The sequence below is a fragment of the Tachysurus vachellii genome, chromosome 8 (assembly GCF_030014155.1).
Source record: "Tachysurus vachellii isolate PV-2020 chromosome 8, HZAU_Pvac_v1, whole genome shotgun sequence".
Classification (NCBI taxonomy): domain Eukaryota; kingdom Metazoa; phylum Chordata; class Actinopteri; order Siluriformes; family Bagridae; genus Tachysurus; species Tachysurus vachellii.
This window is the reverse complement of record NC_083467.1, coordinates 4691532-4714167: the sequence shown is the minus strand read 5'-3', so window position 1 is coordinate 4714167 and position 22636 is coordinate 4691532. Positions and strand designations below refer to the sequence as shown.

Here is a 22636-nt window from a genome sequence, read left to right as displayed (position 1 = left end):
TAAAGATTATAATTAAAATCATCTCGTCTATTTCCAGTCTTCACCTGTCCGGTCTGTGCCTGTCCGGTCTTCACCTGTCCACTCTGTACCTGTCCGTTCTTCACCTGTCCGGTCTGTGCCTGTCCGGTCTTCACCTGTCCACTCTGTGCCTGTCCGGTCTTCACCTGTCCACTCTGTGCCTGTCCGTTCTTCACCTGTCCGGTCTGTGCCTGTCCGGTCTTCACCTGTCCACTCTGTGCCTGTCCGGTCTTCACCTGTCCGGTCTGTGCCTGTCCAGGCTTCACCTGTCCGGTCTGTGCCTGTCCGGTCTTCACCTGTCCACTCTGTGCCTGTCCGGTCTTCACCTGTCCACTCTGTGCCTGTCCGGTCTTCACCTGTCCACTCTGTGCCTGTCTGTTCTTCACCTGTCCGGTCTGTGCCTGTCCGGTCTTCACCTGTCCACTTTGTGCCTGTCCGGTCTTCACCTGCCCGGTCTGTGCCTGTCCAGTCTTCACCTGTCCACTCTGTGCCGTCCGGTCTGTGCCTGTCCGGTCTTTGCCTGTCCGGTCTTTGCCTGTCCGGTCTTCGCCTGTCCAGTCTTCGCCTGTCTAGTCTGTGCCTGTTCATGGCTAACAGGAGAGAAACATGATGTGCTCTCTGCTCACTACAGATATACAGGGGGTGTGTATACAGACATCCTGTCCACTCAGACCAGTCAGATCAGTCAGACCAGTCAGCTGAGAGATATTGAGGGGGTGGGTGAGATTTGTGAGAGGGATCCAAAGGGGAACTTACTGTGACCCTTATTTAATCAGATAAATTAAATCAATGAAAAAATGCATCATTGAAAACCAAGTCATATTCATCACATCACTAATCACAGACGGTAAATGATATAAACAAAAGGGTAAATTATCAACAGACATTTCATTGCATATGACAGTAACTGCAATGAACCTACAGAAGACAAATTGGCTTGTAACGTAAACTCTCTGAACTTCGCTCCACCCACAGGACAACATGTCCCGTGTTCTAGTAAACCAGGTCTTAGAGCTCCACATCACTGAGGCTTAAATCTATACAGATGGAAATGAGAACAGTTTATTTTTTTGAGAATATGAACTTTAATTTTACAAAAAAAACGACATAATAACATTGACCCTCAGTGGCTCAGCACAGCACTTGGTTACATTGTCTTACTATGTAGGAGAAAAAGAGATCCTTTACATAAGTCAGCCTGACAGCTTTCAATAATCCACTCATTCAAACATGGTTTAAAATGCACAACCAATATAGTAAGTGTGTACGGACTCTGTATAGTCCCTCTCTTTTGAGAGAAAATGCAAGTATGTAAATTAAAAAGAGAAGTAGATAAAAGCAAAGGAATAAAGTAATCTAGACCATATATTAGATCCAATTCTATGAGAATCATATTCAACATTTGTCAATACAGGGAGTGCAGAATTATTAGGGAAGTTGTATTTTTGAGGATTAATTTTATTATTGAACAACAACCATGTTCTCAATGAACCCAAAAAACTCATTAATAGCAAAGCTGAATATTTTTGGAAGTAGTTTTTAGTTTGTTTGTAGTTTTAGCTATTTTAGGAGGATATCTGTGTGTGCAGGTGACTATTACTGTGCATAATTATTAGGCAACTTAACAAAAAACAAATATATACCCATTTCAATTATTTATTTTCACCAGTGAAACCAATATTACATCTCAACATTCACTAATATACATTTCTGACATTCAAAAACAAAACAAAAACAAATCAGTGACCAATATAGCCACCTTTCTTTGCAAGGACACTCAAAAGCCTGCCATCCATGGATTCTGTCAGTGTTTTGATCTGTTCACCGTCAACATTGCGTGCAGCAGCAACCACAGCCTCCCAGACACTCTTCAGAGAGGTGTACTGTTTTCCCTCCTTGTAAATCTCACATTTGATGATGGACCACAGGTTCTCTATGGGGTTCAGATCAGGTGAACAAGGAGGCCATGTCATTAGTTTTTCTTCTTTTAGACCCTTTCTTGCCAGCCACGCTGTGGAGTACTTGGACGCGTGTGATGGAGCATTGTCCTGCATGAAAATCATGTTTTTCTTGAAGGATGCAGACTTCTTCCTGTACCACTGCTTGAAGAAGGTGTCTTCCAGAAACTGGCAGTAGGACTGGGAGTTGAGCTTGACCCCATCCTCAACCCGAAAAGGCCCCACAAGCTCATCTTTGATGATACCAGCCCAAACCAGTACTCCACCTCCACCTTGCTGGCGTCTCAGTCGGACTGGAGCTCTCTGCCCTTTACCGATCCAGCCACGAGCCCATCCATCTGGCCCATCAAGACTCACTCTCATTTCATCAGTCCATAAAACCTTAGAAAAATCAGTCTTCAGATATTTCTTGGCCCAGTCTTGACGTTTCAGCTTGTGTGTCTTGTTCAGTGGTGGTCGTTTTTCAGCCTTTCTTACCTTGGCCATGTCTCTGAGTATTGCACACCTTGTGCTTTTGGGCACTCCAGTGATGTTGCAGCTCTGAAATATGGCAAAACTGGTGGCAAGTGGCATCTTGGCAGCTGCACGCTTGACTTTTCTCAGTTCATGGGCAGTTATTTTGCGCCTTGGTTTTTCCACACGCTTCTTGCGACCCTGTTGACTATTTTGAATGAAACGCTTGATTGTTCGATGATCACGCTTCAGAAGCTTGGCAATTTTAAGAGTGCTGCATCCCTCTGCAAGATATCTCACTATTTTTGACTTTTCGGAGCCTGTCAAGTCCTTCTTTTGACCCATTTTGCCAAAGGAAAGGAAGTTGCCTAATAATTATGCACACCTGATATAGGGTGTAGATGTCATTAGACCACACCCCTTCTCATTACAGAGATGCACATCACCTAATATGCTTAATTGGTTGTAGGCTTTCGAGCCTATACAGCTTGGAGTAAGACAACATGCATAAAGAGGATGATGTGGTCAAAATACTCATTTGCCTAATAATTCTGCACTCCCTGTATAAGGACATTTTTTAAAGACCCTATATTTTTGTAAAAAGTAAGACAAGTAAGAGTTTATGACAATGTGCCAGTTTATGACATCCTGGCTCCAAGAAATATAACTGTTTTTAACCAGCAAACTCTTCTGTTCTTCACATTATAAATTTATAATGCCATTTTTCTGACATGTGTCATTTTCACATCCTCCTTTTACCTTAGTAATGTGCTGTACATTTATAATGAACAATTACTGGAAAAAATGCAAATGATATAAACTGGCTTCTCTTACAAGTTTATAGCTTGTTCTCCACAGGCCTGCTGAGACATCAGCTCTTTCCATACTTCTAGTCTAACAAAGTTTGTTATCGAGCCTTTTTTTTACGTCTCTGCAGGACGCAGGTGAGGAAGAGATTGCGGCACAAACAGCAGCAGTTTTCATTTCGTCCAGATTAGACGCAAATATCTTGCACTCCTTCGTCTGACTCCTCGGCTCGTATCTTCCTTTCAGGTTTTTCCTCCTTCACATCTCCGAGCTCGTTCTGCCTTGGAGCCGAGCCCTCTGTGGAATAAACGCCGGAGTCGCAGCTGCTGCGTCGGCTGTGTGTCCTGCGACTTTGCTGTGAGGTCTCGGGTGGCAGGTGGACCTCCAAGATGATCTCGTGGACCTCCGTGACCTCAGGGTCAGGGGGCAGAAGTTCCAGCCTATCATAGCAAATCTCCAGTGGCTCAGTGCTCAGCAAGCGCGGCATGTCTGAGGTGTTCAAGTCAAAAAGGTACTGATGAGGCAAAAACAAAGAGAAAAATAAAGAGCGAGCAGTGAGCATTAGTCTGGCACACAAAAAGAAACAAACAGGAATATGACAGAAAATATATCTGCAAAACAATCATGCAAACTATTACTATGTTCTTCATCAGCTTTGAAACAGGATTCTGAAGATTCCCACAGACTCCCACTACATAACACTAAACAGCCAGCTGGCATCGACTAAACATTTTAACTACACTTTATTGTAGCTGTACCAGACAACATCTAATCTGCACTCTTCCTTTATTTACATTTACATTCAAGTACAAAAGTGCTCTGAAGTCTCTATCGAGGAATACATTAACACTGGTTCACTAGGTTACAGACATATACAGGATATCATGAACCGAAAACTCTGTTCAGTGTTTTTTTCCCCCCTACGTAAGGAGACCCGCTCTAGATTCATCTTTTTTATCTCATGAGTCAACAGCAATCAATTTTTTTTAATAATTATTAAACTATATTATTTCAGAATGACAACATGAAACATCCTTGAACTCTTAATTGATATTTTCTGCTGGTCTTTCATACCATGTTTGGACTGTACATTTTCATGACCACTTAGTCGAGAGAATAATAAGCAGAAGGAATTATTTCCACAGAGCCTCAGAGGTGAACAGATGAGGAAATAAAGCCTCGCCTACATGGAAAGCAGCTGCTTGGGAACTCTATAACTATAAAAACTTTCTGATTTGAAGGTAACATGCTGGCTTATAATTAGTTGGCGGTTAAGTTGTGGGTGGAAGAGAGACCAAACTAGTTAGGATTTCTTCTCATCAGGATGTTCTGCTTCTGTTCTTCCAGTTCATGTGCTTGTTCATGTGCTTGATTCAACTTTTAAAATTATCTGAAAGCGTAACAAACATCTTGTGTTTTTTATATTAATTTGTACCTCCTGGATGTGTGAAGGCAGCAGGACCGAGGGAAAGAAGGTGCCCTTGATCACCTTCACCACTCTGAAGGTGAACATGAAGAATGACAGGATCACCAGGAAACAGACGCCCAGCGACAGCAGGAAGTAGAGAACAATCTGCCAGTAGGGGATCTGACCTGTAACTCAAAGGATTCTTGTTGTAAGAAATTGTCTGGACGATAAAACAGAAAATCCCTTGTTTCTAATGTTTATTATAAGACTGATACTAACTGATCTTTTATGATTCAACCTGTAAGCATCATTTTAAATAGTTTTATTTTTTAACTCACCGCTCTGTGAGTTGGACTATAAAAACTCTATTTTGCACAAAAATCTTTGTAAGCAGATCAAACCTGCAAATGTATGAACTAAATTGTACTTGATCTCAGCACTTTGGTCACATGCTTTCACTACAGCTGAATTTCACACAGATCACCACCAGGGTGCGTGCGGGTGCGTGGGTGCGTGCGTGCGTGTGTGTGTGTGTGTTTCCACAGCTCCGGCCTGACGGAAGTGTCACCACATGGAAAACAGGTTTACGATTAGTGTTTATTGTTTATTTAGTATTATTCTTTAGCAATACTCTTTATTTGTTGTTATAGTGACAAGGATTTGAATGAGGGGTGCTCCAAATGAAAGGTGATACAGGAAAGTTTCCTGGGTGGACATTTTTCAGCTTGGGGCAGGACAAAAGGGATTTCTTTACGTTTCCTTGGTAAAAAAAACAAGCTGCATGCTTTCAAAAGAGATAAAAAAAAGAGGGAGGTGGGGGAACAGATGCTTGTAGCTGCTGTTACTAAACGATAACAGAAACTTGGAACATAAAACATAACTATTAATTTTTAAAAAATGGTGTCTCATATTATCAGAAAAATAAAAAAATGTTTACAGGAAAACAGTCCACTTCTGTGTGGAAACACATCTCTACTAGACATCCCACATCTACTCTGCCCTCTCTCTTATTTCTTCCCTCACAAGTGCCTCAAAGACCTCAGGTGGTTACAGCGACATATCAGTGATAAGACTAGCTTTCTAAACTAAAATAAAGAAAAGGCCAGTTCTACAGACTGGATGAACACATATGAGGTTTTATTGTAGTCAGAGTGCAAGTTATGAGATGCTCATAAAAACTCAAACTTTAATATAAATCATATATAAAAACAAGCTTCTCTTACCTCTATCATTATGTTTTTTTAAACATTTTACACTGTTAAACATTCTCATTTTGAATCTAGCCATGGGGGTCACAGTCCAGTGACTTCTGTGCCGGTCCCAAGCCCGGATAAATAGAGAGGGTTGCGTCAGGAAGGGCATCCGGCATAAAACATTGCCAAATCTAACCATGCGAGTTGTCAGTTGTAATGGAGAGAGTGGGAAAGAAGTAAAGAAGCGAGTGCAGGCAGGTTGGAGTGGGTGGAGAAAGGTGTCAGGAGTTCTGTGTGATAGGAAAATATCAGCAAGAATCAAGGGGAAGGTGTACAGGACAGTGGTGAGACCGGCCGTGCTGTATGGTTTAGAGACAGTGTCACTGAAGAAGAGACAGGAGTCTGAGTTAGAGGTAGCCGAACTGAAGATGTTGAGGTTCTCTTTGGGTGTGACAAGATTGGACAGGATTAGGAACGAGTACATCAGAGGGACAGCCCATGTTGGACGTTTGGGGGACAAAGTTAGGGAGGAAAGATTAAGATGGTTTGGACATGTTCAGAGGAGGGAGAGTGAGTATATTGGTAGGAGAATGTTGGACATGGAGCTGCCAGGCAGGAGGCAAAGAGGAAGGCCAAAGAGGAGGTATATGGATGTAATTAATGAGGATTTGAAGCTAGTGGGTGCAAGGGTTGAGGATGCAGAAGATAGGGTTAGGTGGAGAGAGATGATTCGCTGTGGCGACCACTGAAGGGAAAAGCCGAAAGAAGAAGAAGAAACATTCTCATTTTGTATTGAGAAGACAATATTTAATTAAATTTATTTGTATAGCGCATTTAACAATTCACATTTTCACATTGTCTTAAAGCAGCTTTATATATATATATATATATATATATATATATATATATATATATATATATATATATATATATATATATATATATATATACACACACACACACACACATATATGTGTATATATATATATATATATATATATATATATATATATATATATACATATATGTGTGTGTGTGTGTGTGTGTGTGTGTGTGTGTGTATATATATATATATATATATACATACACATATATACACATACACATATATACATATATACACATACACATATATATACATATATACATATACACACACACACATCTTCTACTTTCTGCTTTTCCCATTAGGGGTCACCACAGCAAATCATCTGTTTCCACCTAACTCTATCCTCAGCATCCTCTACACTCACACCAGTTACCTTCATGTCCTCATTTAACACATCCATATATCTGCTCTTTGTCCTTCCTCTTGACCTCTTGCCTGGCAGCTCCATCTCCAACATCCTTCTACCAATATAACCATCTCCCTCCTCTGTACATGTCCAAACATCTCAATCTAGTCTCTCTGACTCTTTGTCCCCAAAACAGCCAACCTGAGCTGTCCCTCTGCTGTGCTCGTTCCTAGTCCTGTCCATCCTCGTCACTCCTAAAGAGAACCTCAACATACTCATCTCTGCTACCTCCATCTCTGCCTCATGTCTTTTCCTCACTGCTACAGTCTCTAACCCATACAGCATAACTGGAAATATATCTATAGAAACATAATAAAAAATTAAAAGATTACAGTTTAAAATGAACAAACATGCCTGAGGTGACGGTGACTAGGAAAAAATCCCTGTAATCATATGAGGAAGAAACCTTGTGAGAAACCAGACTCAGAAGGGAACCATGTTTTTATTTCCATGTTAATTATTCATTAACTCATTGCTAATTTATGCATTTTGTATTACATGATTAGTTTCGACCCTGGGTGAACTTGATGTTCTGTGCTTCAACAATGTGTGGATTCTCCCACAGGAACCACACTGCTCTAAACAGTCTACGTGACCTTGACTTCAACTTCAGAGGAGTTACAGTGAATGCTGCTGTGCAGACCTGATAAGATTTCCCGATCTAAGGGTGTTATTGTTCTTTCATAAGCTACACAAACCTCATTCATGCTTCACAGATGCACCAAAACTATTCATCCTTCTTGACATGTAAAATACTTAATAATTAAACCAATAACAAAAATAAGGCTCACAACAACTCATGATCTCGCCTCATCTTTTACAATTACACAAATTCATATAGGCCTAAAAATATCTCACACGAACCACTGAACACCTTTAGGAAGAGAAAGAAGTTATCATATGTCCTGCTGTTTTCTGTAGATTGAACTGGAGGTTTGCTTCACAAATTTTAGGCAAAGGAGATGAAAATATCTGACTATAATCAAGCAAATTACTCTTCATTCTTCTCAAGGAGTCATTATTTTCAGCTGTTTATTCAGCTGGCTCTATTTTTATACAGGAAACACTATGGGAAAATGTCTGCATTTGACTTATGTATTATGTTGAATGTATTTATTTTCCTGGGAAAAGTCACATATGGAAATAGCAGTGCCTTGTTGTGTAACAGGTAAAGCACCTGGAAAAAGCCTGGAAGTCACATCAAGGCAGAACACAACACTGCTACGCCCATGTTACCATGGACACACACACACATACACACACACACACAATATTTTAACCATGAAATTATTTAGTTCATTGTTTATTTAGTGCTGACTCCTTTTACATTTACACACATAGGATTATTTCATTTTCTCTCACCTTATTTCTGAGCTGTGAATTTGAATTTTCCAGTCCTGCACATCATAAGAACCCACCCATAGAGCACGCAAACCAAACGTATCAGTACGTCTCTGAATTGGATGAACATTGGACTAATACGTGTGATATCACCTTCAACAAGAGCTTTCTTAAGAGTTTTAGACTCCTCAACACTCAGGGACTGACACTGACGTTCACTCGTACTCAACTATATACTCAACTATATACTGTATGTGGTGGCCTAGTGGTTAAGGTGTTGGGAATACCAATCGGAAAATTACTAATTTTCTAATCTCAGGTCCACCAAACTGTCACTGCTGGGCCCATGAGCAAGGCCCTTCTATGGTGGCCAGGAAGTGCAAAACAAATTAACAAATCTGAAAACACATTAACAAATACCAAAACAAATTAACAAATCCCAAAACACATTAACAAATACCAAAACACATTAACAAATACCAAAACACATTAACAAATCCCAAAACAAATTAACAAATCCGAAAACAAATTAACAAATCCGAAAACAAATTAACAAATCTGAAAACACATTAACAAGTCAGACAACCCGGAAGCGGTTGGTATAGTTTGTGAATGGAAACTTACCATCATCGGACGAGACACCTTTCATTCACCTGTATATCTTTAATGACAGGTGTCTTGTCCAATGATCGGTAAGTTTCCATTCACAAAGTACACCTACCGCTTCCGGGTTGTCTGAATCGGTGCACGAAACACATTAACAAATCAGAAAACACATTAACAAATCAGAAAACACATTAACAAATCAGAAAACACATTAACAAATCAGAAAACACAACGACATTTCAGACAACCCGGAAGCGGTTGGTATAGTTTGTGATTGGACAAGACACCTGTCACTCATGAAGTTCAACAGTCTGCCGCAGGGAAAAGTTGGAATGGATGGATGGAATGGATTACTGTGGATTAATTCTGTTATTTTCTTATATTTAAATGGAGAACTTTACACATTACACATAAGATTCCATACCTGTATATCTTGAGTGACAGGTGTCTTGTCCAATGATCGGTAAGTTTCCATTCAAAAACGATACACTACCGTTTCTGGGTTGTCTGACTTGTCGTTGTGTTTTCAGATTTGTTAATTTGTTTTCGGATTTGTTAATGTGTTTTCGGATTTGTTAATGTGTTTTTGGATGTGTTAATTTGTTTTCGGATGTGTTAATTTGTTTTGGGATTTGTTAATGTGTTTTGCACTTCTCGGCCACCGTACCCTTCACTACCAGTTGCTTAGTTGAGAAAAAAATGTAAGTTGCTCTGGATAAGGGTGTCTGCCAAATGCTGTAATGGTAAATATATCTTTGCACTCAGTCTGAAAGTTTTGGCTGCACACATGCACTTTAGTTAAAATCAAGAAGCTTTTACGTCAACAGGTTAATTTTTTTTTACTCTTTTTAGCCTTTAGTTCTTTGTAGATTTATGTAACTCTGTGTCTTTATGTAGCATCAGGGTCCTGGAGGAACATTGTTTTATTACACTGTGTACTTCACTGCTATAATATGGTGGAAATAATATTAAAAGCCTCTTGACCTCTAATTGACAGGTTTCTTGATCGCTTTTCAAGACTAGAGATTCAGTACTTCAGAGTGTACAATAATATAATTAGAGAACAGAATATCCAAAATTCATACATCTAAATTTGGGTGAACTGAATGTTCATCCAGACTTTACAGACCAGCAACTTTACAAACCCCTGCAACCATTAAACTGTTTATTTATTTTTTTTGTCCTAAACTTACCGTCTGTCTGAATGCAGTATGTGGGACTGAAAGCACTGGTCTTCTTGTAATAATCTTCCTTAGACTGCACTCTCACGCAGTACCACGTCCAGCTCTCCAGCCCAGGCAGAATCACCAGATTATTGGCACTTGTTAGATTATTAGCCATCTGTACAAAGAGAAACAGAAAAAGTTTACAGAAGTGAGACAGAGAAGATGAATGCTAATCCGTTAGCTAATCTATTACTGAATCCCAAATGACGTTCAACATGCTACACGCTTACACTATGCGCTGTGTTCTCTAGCGCCCAGTGTGTAAATGTTAGAAGGGTCGTATCGTCTCAAACGTAAGAGGATGTTTAAGCTGTTTCCCAAAAGAAGTTTGAAAGATGCCTCGTCCACCGGAGTGTCATCAGCCATCTTAAAAATGATTTCTCATCCAGAGTCAGCGCCTGGTAGCACTGCCCCTTCTCCGCTATGTAAGCGTAGTGTCCAACGTTCCACACTACTTCTTCACGGTGTGGAAATTTACAGTATGAACATACAACTTGCACTATTTACTACACACAATTCCCATACAACAGAGTTTAATTTTGCAAATTGGGACACACCATATATTTTATTGTGGAAACGTTGCCAGTGCTGCTCTTTTGTAAACACCTGAGAGCATTAACAGGTGTTTAAAAACAGGAACTGAATGGAACTGAATGTGCTGTGACTGATTATTAAACTGATTATTGCTGTGACTGATTATTAAACTGATTAGTGCTGTGACTGATTATTAAACTGATTAGTGCTGTGACTGATTATTAAACTGATTAGTGCTGTGACTGATTATTAAACTGATTAGTGCTGTGACTGATTATTAAACTGATTAGTGCTGTGACTGATTATTAAACTGATTAGTGCTGTGACTGATTATTAAACTGATTAGTGCTGTGACTGATTATTAAACGGATTAGTGCTGTGACTGATTATTAAACTGATTAGTGCTGTGACTGATTATTAAACTGATTATTGCTGTGACTGATTATTTCAGAAGTATGTGCAGTAGTTAGGCACTAAAAATAAACTGGGTACATTTCACAGCCCAACAATGCAGCTCAGCCAGTTAAACTAGGTATAACAAAAGGGAAAATATTAAAAGTGCATGTGACAAACTCTACAGGTTCAAAAGCATAACTAAAAGTTATATTAGAAAAAAAAAATGTGATTCTGATACTATCAGAAAAGCCTTGACTCTTCCTTGTATGGATTCCAAATGACGTCAGAGAAGCTCCTTTAATATTTCGCACCTTGTTGACTACAGTGTCACATCACGCAATGCCTGCAGATTTTTCATGTGCAATTTCATGCTGTATATCTCCCATTCTAACACATCCCAGATTTAAATCCAGTGACTGGAAGAGCCACTGAAGAACAGTGAGGTCATTGTCATCGTCATGATTCAGCATGAGAAGGCTTTTGCTTTGTGATGCATCATCCTGCTGCACGTAACATTTAGAAGATGCTAAATTGTGACCATCATGAGACGATCATGATCAGCAACAAAGCTCATATAGACTGCACCAGTCAAGAGATAAATGAATGCTGTCAAAGGCTCAAAGACACCATTCACACCATTACACCACCTCCAGCAGCCTGGATTGCTGACACAAGGCTGTTGGTGCCCAATTCTGCCTCTACCACCTGTGTGCTTCAGCAGAAACCCAGATTCATCAGTCTTCACCTGTCCGGTGTTAGTGAGTCTGTTCCCACAGCAGCCTGAGCTTCTTGGAGACGACCTGACAGTTGTTCTGATGTTGTAGCTCATCCACGTGAAGATTCGACATGTACATTCTGAGATGCTTTTCTGCTCACCACAACAGCACAGAGTCATTATCTGTGTTACCATAGTCTTTCTGTCAGCTCCTACAAGTCTGTCTGTTCTCTGATAACCTGTCTCTCCAACAAGGCCTTTCCCTCTACAGATCTTTAAAGCATCAAAAGCATGTAAAAACTCTAAAGACTCCCAGATCAGAAGTTATATAAATATTCAAAGCAGGATTTTTAGCACCAACAATCACGTCACATATAGAATAAGGATGATGCAGTTATGTCATGGAAAGTCAAAAGAAAAGAGGAATTGAAAGAAAATGTCAACAGGGTACAAGTTTTCATTGTTTTTAAAGCTGTGGTCAGGTTATAGCAATGGTTTGATTATTTTAAAATAAAATTTGGGAAGTGAAAGCATGAAAAGAACCCAAACAGAAAAAAAAAACAATGAACACAATCACTAATCATCAGCGGTGTCTCATTTACTCATCGACCGCAATCGCTGCTTCAAAACTTACTCATGAAGATCTGTAGTGCCAGAGGAAACATCCGGTAAAGTTTGTTACAAATAGGTGTGTGTGTGTGTGTGTGTGTGTACCTCTGCTGAAGAGCTCTTTTTCCAGTACTCTATAATGTAGTTTAAATCTGGTAGTTGATCCTTCATGGAGCTGTTGGTGAAGGTCAGAGGGTCGGAGATCGCTACCTGCAGCAAGCCTTTCACAGGGGTCACGTTAACTGCAGAGGGTGGCCCGATGACAGCTGCGGGGCATTAAAAAAAAGTTTAGCTCAAATCCTCAATCCTGAATTCATCTAAACAAAACTCAAAGAAATTCTTCAAACACCAAGCCTGTGGTTCAGTTCATGTTTATGACTCTCCAGTTCAGAGCTTCTGTCAGTCAAATGAGCTGCTAAAGAACCACACCTGTGATTCTGAACCGTCAGCAGATACTGATATCTGTTCAGTCTCGTGTGTTTGCAGCTGAAATAGACTTGCATGGTTGTGTCCATGGTCAGTATTGAACACCTTTGTGGTGGTCAATACAAAGCTCATATAAAAGACATGCAGAGCTTCAAGAACGTGTAGTGCATAATCATATCTGTTTATGTCTAGCCTATATGGGGCAATATATTTATAGAAAATGTTTTTTTTTCACATAAATGCTTGTATTTTCAAAGAAAGACCTATTTCTGCTCTCTGAGACACCCAAGAATTTGTTCATAAGTGTTCGCCCATTGTTTGTTCTGTGTAAGGTTAACAACAGAAGGAAAAACACACGTCTCACACCGAAAGCCAACAGAGTCCTGACTCACTTTATATCAGACTTAAACAGCAGTGTACTGGGGAAAAAAGGGGTTAATAGAAAATCAATCTTTTATTTGTTTATTAAATGTTACTCTCAGATTTACACCAGAAGGGAGTCATCACTTCAAATTAGCATCCATCAAGATGATGTTTAGGTAACAAGAACTGTGCACTTTTGAATGAAATCCAATTACAGTACAATTCCCTAAAGTCTGGAGCAAAGTTCAACAAATCATTTTTTAGGTGACTGAAGCCATCGGAAATATTTTTCCATCTGACCAGAAAAACTTTCTAATAACTGAGTGAAATCTCACCATCTCTGTCTGGACAGAACTCGATCTTGACCCAGGGCGAGACGTTCTGTCCGCTCTGAGCCCTGAGACGAAGCAGCCACACGCCCAGATAATGCAGCTGTACTGAAGAAAAATCACAGACGTGCTCAGGCGTCAACTCACACAGAGGTTTCCAGTCCTGCTTGTTTTTGGGCTTTTTCAGCTTAAACATCCTGAAATTGTACAAGAGTAAGGTTGATTAAGAAGAAAAAAATGAATGACTGATGCATTGCAAGCTTTATACTAAGATACTATTACTATTAACTACTAAAGACAAATACTGCTTTATTCCTTTATTTACACATGATTCGAGAAGCCACAAATAATGAACCAAATAACTGATTGATCGATGGGTTGATTGATTGATTATGATACTTTATGTACTTGCAAATCGGAAGGCATTTGGGGTTCAACCAAATAGATTTTAATGCACAAATAAAAACAAGATCTATCTAAATATCATGAAGAAGTAAACTTTATTGTGAGGAAATCAATATTTCATATCATATTTTCGAACTGTACAGTGTATGTGGATTGATCTACAACAAATAAGTAATAAACAGTAAGAAGTGAGATCTTGCTTATCGATTTGACATCACTTATGGCAGGAAACGGGAAGGACAGAACAGAAGACTAGAGAGTAGACAAGCAGTAATTTCTAATTGAAAGGCTTTTTGTTTAAATACTATGGATGGAAGTTGGGAATTACAAGCCACCCAGGCGTTTCATTAAGGAACGTGGGAAAAAAATGGAGGGATCTTCTCAGCACTGCTATTACTAAAAATGCATAATTGTAAAAGATCATTAAAAATAGGTAAATTATACACCATACACCCAAAGACACATCTGTAATGTTCATGTGTGGTGAATATTAGTCTGCTCAGTCATCTAGAGCGTCTTTATCGGTTTGATCAGAAAGTTCTATCATAACACTGTGGTTTTAGATTCTACATTATTATGATATCGGCATCAGACAACAGAAGCAAAAAAAAAAAATCCTCTTATCTATAATAAATGTAGTTATTAAAACATCTGACCATTAGAAAAGCAGATAGTTTAATAATGAATACAGTGTCATCTTACGCCAGATACTGAGCAGTGAAGGTAACGTTGCGAGTGTCGTCCGGTGCCTGAGCCGTGTCCCAGTCCCACTTCAGCACGTAATTCATGTTGAGCGTCCAAAGAGTTACGTTCTGCGGGACAGGTAACGCCGCACACACTGCAGTCACAGAGATATTTACATTATGATTAGTACAGATATTCTTTTAGAATTTTTTATTCAAATTTAAGTTGTTTTTTTAGGGATAAAAGAGAAAAGTAAAATTCAACTACCATCAGTTTATGCAGCTTTATTGAGTCAGCAAAAAAAAAAAAAAAAACTTAATTAACCCATACAAAAATAGAAATATCACCTAAAAATAAATTTTAAAAACACAAATTCACATAAAACATAAATGTTAAAATGTATAAAAAAATAATAAAATAACAGAATTCATTTAAAAGCTTCAACATTTTTTTAAAAATTCATGCCAGTTTATTCAAACTTGTGTTTGTGTAAGTGTTGTTTATCTCAGTAACTCGTTGCTTTAAGTGTCATGCTGTATCGGTGGAAGATGAGGTGGCTACAATAAAACTCCATAAAAAGGATGATAAGGGATGAATTTCAGCTCATCCAGCACTTTTTGTGGATTACCTATTGAAAAGATACGCGATTTAGTGAAGTGAAGTGAAGTGAAAGTGACATACGACTAAGTACGGTGACCCATACTCAGAATTTGTTCTCTGCGTTTAACCCATCCTAAGTGCACACACACAGCAGTGAACACACACACACCATGAACACACACCCGGAGCAGTGGGCAGCCATTTATGCAGTTGGGGGGGTTCGGTGCCTTGCTCATGGGCACCTCAGTCTTTGTATTGCCAGCCCGAGACTCGAACCCACAACCTTAGGGTTAGGAGTCGGACTCTCTAACCATTAGGTGTATTATCGACATTACAGGGTTGCTTTGTCTGGGTTTATGAGATGTCTAGGTCGTTTTTTTAAAGCGTTTTATTCGATTTAAGTTGTTGTTTCACTTAATGTGTAATGAATTAGCAATATAAAGCGAGTTCTTTCTTTGTAGTAATGATATAAGGGCCCCAAAACCACAGCCCTGGACCTGCAAAAATAAGGGCAATAAATATCATCGTTATCATTAGGGGGAAAAAAAATGCCTAGTCGGTTTTCCTGAGGCCTGATTGAAAGTCTCTGAATTTGTTGAACATATTAAAAAGATTTAAATGATGTAATGAAGAGAAATTATTTGTAATGTTTATCTTTGCTCATTATAATGATTCCTGTTACTGGAGCTTTATTGTGTTAGTAAATCTGCTCTGAAATCAGTGGGATTAGTTCACAGATCTAAATTTACAGATCTGTTAAAACACCTTTTCACATCTGAGAAGCTTCACACCAAAGCTGAGGTGTGTGTTTGTATGTATTTGTATAGGTGTGTGTGTATTTGTGTATGGGTGTATGTGTATGTGTGTATGTGCGTATGTGTATGTGCGTGTGTGTATGTGTGTGTGTGTGCGTATGTTACGAACTATGTTTGTGGGTTCGCTGTTTTGCTTGTTCTTGTTCTCTCTCTCTCTCTTTTCTCCACTATCTATCTTTTCAGATCCTACCATTGGGCATCTCCTGTCAATCTTCATTATCCTGTGTGACATCACCCGTCGATCCACCAATCAACCAGAATCAGAATCAGGATTAGAATCAGAAACAGAGACAGAAACAGAAGGAGAAAGATGTGTGCTAATTTGTTAGTGGGCTCTATGGTTGTTCATTCGGTTTTAGTATGTCAGACTGTTCATGTATCCCAATTTGTTAGTTTTTTTTTGTGTACGTGACTTGAGGGTCACTTTGTGTACGTGACTTGAGGGTCACTTTGTGTACGTGACTTGCGGGTCACTTTGTGTACGTGACTTGAGGGTCACTTTGTGTACGTGACTTGAGGGTCACTTTGTGTACGTGACTTGAGGGTCACTTTGTGTACGTGACTTGAGGGTCACTTTGTGTACGTGACTTGAGGGTCACTTTGTGTACGTGACTTGAGGGTCACTTTGTGTACGTGACTTGAGGGTCACTTTGTGTACGTGACTTGAGGGTCACTTTGTGTACGTGACTTGAGGGTCACTTTGTGTACGTGACTTGAGGGTCACTTTGTGTACGTGACTTGCGGGTCACTCGTTCTGCATCTGGATGCCTGTGTTCTTCGCTTTGTGGATATAACTTTGTTTATTTTGGGGAAAACTGGACAGGTGAGTACGTCACGTGACATACATTGTGCAGCACGCAGGTAAGCTTTTCTGTATTAGACACACTAGGTTAGGAGCGCGTGCCACCCTCTGTATCTTTTGTTTTTATAGGAAGTATAGGTTAGTTAGGGCGTCATCGACGCTGAAGATTTGTTTTTATTACTTTTCTTTGTAGTTCAGGTTAGAGGGTTATGTTCAAGCTAGCACAGTTTTGTTTTGCTAATTTCTTTGTTTTGGCACCGCTCATGGCTCTTTTCCCCTTTGTGCTTTTTGTTATCTTGTTTCTGTAGATATCATACATATTACCACTTTTGTCACCACCATTTGTATGATAATAGAGACAGGTTTTGCCCACTATTTGTTGTCCTTGTCGTTGATTGCCACATACACACCAGAAATCTAACTTTATAATCATTTCATATTGTTACATCCCAACCATACCCCTAAACACCATTTGGGGTCGTAACAGCGTATGTGTGAATGTATGAATGTATGTATGCATGTGTGTGTGTGTGTGTGTGTGTGTGTGTGTGTATGTATGTGTGTATATGTGTGTGTATGTATGTGTGTGTGTATGTGTGTGTGTGTATGTATGTGTGTATGTATGTGTGTGTGTATGTGTGTGTGTATGTGTGTGTGTATGTATGTGTGTGTGTGTATGTATGTGTGCGTGTGTGTGTCGCTTGTTAATATTAGAAAATGGACAAACTCGGCAGCCATTCACAATCACTTTCATACACTAGAACATGCACTTAATTTCTTTCTGCATCAATTTGTATTGTTTACTTTTTGTTTTCAGTTTGCATAGTGATATCACTTACATTACATTAACCCAGAACATAAAGGAGTTTAAACAGCTAGACATAAAGGACTTTACATGAGCCTTTACAAACATCTCTGACTGTTCTGGACTCAGTGATCTTATTTTTCACTGCTACTGATTAACATGGCTGCCAGATATCTGGAAGCTCCACCAAACTACTGAAGAACATTTGTGTAAGACTGAAACATCACTCAACATGTAGAATTTTTTTTAGCATGTTCCTTCTCATGAAGTTCAGCATCAGGTACTTTCCATCTGACTTTTAGCAGAGCCAACGTTCAGACACGAAGCACTGCTGATACACACGCACACGTGAAACAGTGAGTGAGAGTGAGAAAAGGATATTTGCTACAGCTTTCATATAATGTCACACGACTATTAGTCATTCTATAGTAATAAAAAACATGTTTCTCAGACACACCTCAGGATTTGTGTGTGTAACTATAACTGTACCCTCTAACCACAACTGTATGTCTTCACTGTAGGAGTGTGTGAGTGTGTGCCAGTGTTTGTGAGTGTGTGTGCATGAGTGGGTGTGCATGAATGTGGCCACCAGCAAGAAACAGATCAATCTCAAAAACAAATCAAATTAAAATTCAGACAAAAAAACACTCAGCTAGAGGAAGAAGATCTAAACCTGTTTTTACAGTCGGGCCGCTGGAGATCATGACGAACACCCTGAAACTTCAGTCAAAACTATCTAAACATTGCTCAGCTTTCAAAACGCACACAAACACTAACACACACACAGAGCACCGAGACATATTCTTTCACTCGTGACTCAGTTACACAATCATGTTTGTAGACTAAGGATGTGGTAATTTTCTCCGAGTTCTGCTCCAGCTGCAAAATGTGTCTGAGTGCAGATTTTGTTCATATTTTCGTTCATAATAACACAGAAAACACAATGAAATTCAACTAATGTCAGTTTATGCAGCTGAATGGCAGTCAGGAAACAATATTAAAAACCTATAAAATCACACATTAAAATAAATGTTAAAATATATAAGTAATTTATAAAATCATTGAAAAAAATAGAAATAAAAAAATATTGTCTTATTTACATGGATATAAATCAGGAGTCTTGGAATGAATTAACAATGTAAAGTGAGTTGTTTCTGGATAGATAATCAATAAGAACAATATATACAGTGCTGAAAAAAATAATTTCACCCTCATTTTTAAAAATAGTAATTTTGTCCTAGATTCTGCATCTAGGCTGCTAGCTTCTGCATAATTGAGTCAGTAAAAAATTAGTTTTAAACTAAATTTCTTTTGATATATTTTTCTGTTACAGCTAAATGTGTTCTATAAAGAAAAAATACTTTAATATTTTTGAAAGCTGTTTTTTTTAAAAGCAATACTTGGCAAGACTTCTGAACATTACACTGTACATACTGAATCTTTAATTGTTAAACAGTTAACAACAATAAAAAAAGCAGAAGAAAGAGGTAAAAGAGGAAGGAAGCAGTATTTACAGGAGGCTTTGGGGTTTGGATAAAAAATAAATAAAATAAAAATCGTAGCACTCGCCGAAAGCATGATTTCACTTATCCCACAAGCAGAGTACACATGAAGTTACAATCAATTATAATTCTTGTAATTCTTGAGTGTGCCATGTCGCTTAATCACCAACGTCCACTAATTCCCCCCTTTAAACAAACAAATTAATATAATAAAAAACAATAACTGATGAACTGTCTTCTGCTAACAAGCTGCGACTTGAGCAAGAAGAGATGGGGTGGGGCTTATTTTCATTGGATGAACAGGAAAAGTCATCAAAATATATGTAACCATCAGATTAAAGCAATAATATGTCTGTTTATTTTTTCAGATAGGGTGAACTTTAAATTAAACCTTTAAATATAGAAATTTTGGTGTTGTACAGAACTGTTTTTAACTCTTATATGCAGAGTTTAATCCGCTCTTATGGATATTCAATTTCAGGCTTGTTCTTTTTTTTTTTTTTTTTAAACAAAATATAAGGTGTAATTCATCCCCAAATCTCTTTTTCAGGACTAAATAATATACATTTCATATTTATGTAAATCTGCTTTGACACAATGTGAACTGTTAAAAGTGCTATACAAATAAACTGAATTGAATTTCTGTAGCTCTTTCTGCATGAGATAAAAATCATAATCACTATAGTTACTGCACTAATGCCTTAAACTAGTATTGTTTTTGGAAAGATTTTTTCCTTCTTCCTTGCTTCATGTCACAGTTTTTTTTTGTCTTCAACAAAAATCTACATATTTTAGATCTTAGTGGCTTTATATATTTACATATTTCAGTAAAACCATCATTTTTAGACATGGAAAATACTACTACTTTTTAGTAATAATGAGAGTTCATATTAATGTTATGTATGGGGAAGTTTTATACAAATAAGTGTGTCTTTTTACTGTGTGTGTGTGTGTGTGTGTGTGTGTGTGTGTGTGTGTGTGTGTACGAGTGTGAGTACGAGTGTGTCCGTCCTCCGGGACGAAATAAAGTGTACACACACTCTCTCTCTCTCTCTCTCTCTCTCTCTATCTATCTATCTCTCTATCTATCTATCTATCTATCCATGTTTAACCTTCCTATTTTCCTCAGGACAATTTGACCTCTGCTGGAAAGTTTAATGTGTCATAACTTAGCAGAACATGAGTTTTATTAATAATATATCACTTTAAAGACTTAATGCACATTATTTATTATGTATTTAGTATTTTTGTTTGTGAACACAGTTTCCAATCAGTTTTAATATAAATATATAATATATAATATAACAATAACAGAATGTCACCTACCGACTGATGTCTTGCACAGCATCAGAGCACAAACACACAACAGCGCGAGCAGCTCCATGTTCACTGTTAAAACTTTACCTGCTGATTATTAGCTCCTAAATACAGCCGAACATCTCCTGTTCGTCTGGTAAATAAAAACAAGGCATCCGTCGACTCACGAAGTAAAAACGCTACTTCGGATATGTTTTGGTATCAACCTCGACAACATTTACATCACATCCGCATTCCGTGCGCTCTCGAGCTCTGCGCTGTGATTGGTCAGTGATTCTTACAGTCAGTATGGAGGACGTCACGTCAATCAGCTTCTCCAGCCAACCCTAACGCAGAAGGCGGGATTTGTCGCAATACGGGTGAAGAAAACATACTCATTTGTGTCCCGTGTGTGTTTTTAATTCCTGGTTATGATCGATGCACCATGTTCATATAGCGCCACCTAAAGGTTTGTTTAATTGCTGCATTCGACAAAAAGAAACCCTTCATCACAGCACGTGCGCTGCCCTCGACGTCGCACCAACATGGCCGCTCGCAGACTATAAACAATAAACAAAATAAACCTCAGGCCTAAAAAGCATAGATTATAAATAAAATGGGTGCCACATGTCCCTGTGTAGCCCTGTTTTAGGAAAAGACCAACAGCTGAGAGATAATTCACCATCATCTCGTGGTGATACTCAACACTTCACTTTGTTTACACACAATTACTGCAGTTTTATATAAATATATTATTATTTCAACCTTCTCCAACCTTCACCAAGCTTCTCCAACCTAATCCAACCTTCTACAAGACACTGATGAACAGGAGCATCTATTAATGAAGGATTTAATGTTAAAGCTGATGATATAAATATATACATTCACAATGTGATAATCAAATTCAAATTTGTCACATACATAAATATCTATAGATAGATGGATAGATAGACAGATAGATAGATAGATAGATAGATAGATAGATAGATAGATAGATAGATAATTGAAGCTACTAAAATCTAAATGACTGAACAGAGCATTGATTCAGAAGGAACACAGGCTGCACACTGAGTTGTTTTTGAGATTGTAAAGTACAATTCAATTCAAGTTTATTTGTATAGCACTTTTTACCATTGACATTGTCTCAAAGCAGCTTTACAGAACATAAACATAGAACAAAAGGTTAATATAAAGAATAATATAAAGATTACTAGAACGCAAAATTCAAGATTAATATTAGATAGATTTAGTTCACAGTGTGTATGTATTTATCCCCAGTGAGCAAGTCTGAGATGACTCAGAGGTGACTGTGGGGAGGAAAAACTCCCTTAGATGGTAAAGGAAGAAACCTTGAGAGGAACCAGACTCAAAGGGGAAACCAACCTCATATGGATGACACTGGAGGGTGTGATTTTAAATATACAGTCAGACAAATGTTGTATAGATGCAAAAGATCACATGGAGTTCACATCTCCTCTTTAGTATTGCAGAGTCTGACTGGAGCTGGTAAATCTCTAGATTTCTCAGAGTCGGCCTCATCTCAGTGGAGGTCCAAAATCTTCATCGCACGGAAGACGATCAGAGCTGGTACAGTTTCTGGATGCCTCGGGATGGTAGAAAGAGAGATGCAGTGGAGAGGGATTAACATATCTGCTGTTCATAAAATGTGCAAGTCTGATATAATAGTGCACAATATTATGGGATGTATTATGTGTACGCCTGACTAAAGAGATGTGTTTTTAATCTACATTTAAACTGGGAAAGTGTGTCTGAGCCCCGAACACTATCAGGAAGATTATTCCAAAGTTTGGGAGCTAAATATGAAAACGATCTACCACCTTTTGTAGACTTTGATATTCTTGGAACTACCAGAAGTCCTGAGTTTTGTGATCTCAGAGAGCGCAAAGGATTGTAACGTGTTAGAAGACTAGTTAGATACATGTGAGCTAAACCATTAAGAGTCTTATACGTGAGTAGCAGCAGTTTGTAATCAATTCTAAACTTAACAGGTAGCCAGTGTAGAGATGATAAAATTGGGTTTATATGATCA

At 38.5% G+C, this 22636-nt stretch overlaps 1 protein-coding gene across 1 annotated transcript; it reads right to left on the bottom strand.

The window, feature by feature from the left end:
• Positions 1 to 3008: 3008 nt before the first annotated feature.
• Positions 3009 to 20835, bottom strand: LOC132849865 (interferon alpha/beta receptor 1a-like). Its single transcript, XM_060875800.1, has 7 exons — positions 20617 to 20835; positions 14785 to 14920; positions 13684 to 13874; positions 12665 to 12825; positions 10273 to 10420; positions 4672 to 4829; positions 3009 to 3750 (listed from the first exon to the last, which is right to left on the bottom strand). Exons 1-7 carry the CDS (start codon positions 20672 to 20674, stop codon positions 3424 to 3426), a joined length of 1179 nt encoding a protein of 392 aa, XP_060731783.1. The 5' UTR covers positions 20675 to 20835; the 3' UTR covers positions 3009 to 3423.
• Between the last annotated feature and the right edge of the window lie 1801 nt (positions 20836 to 22636).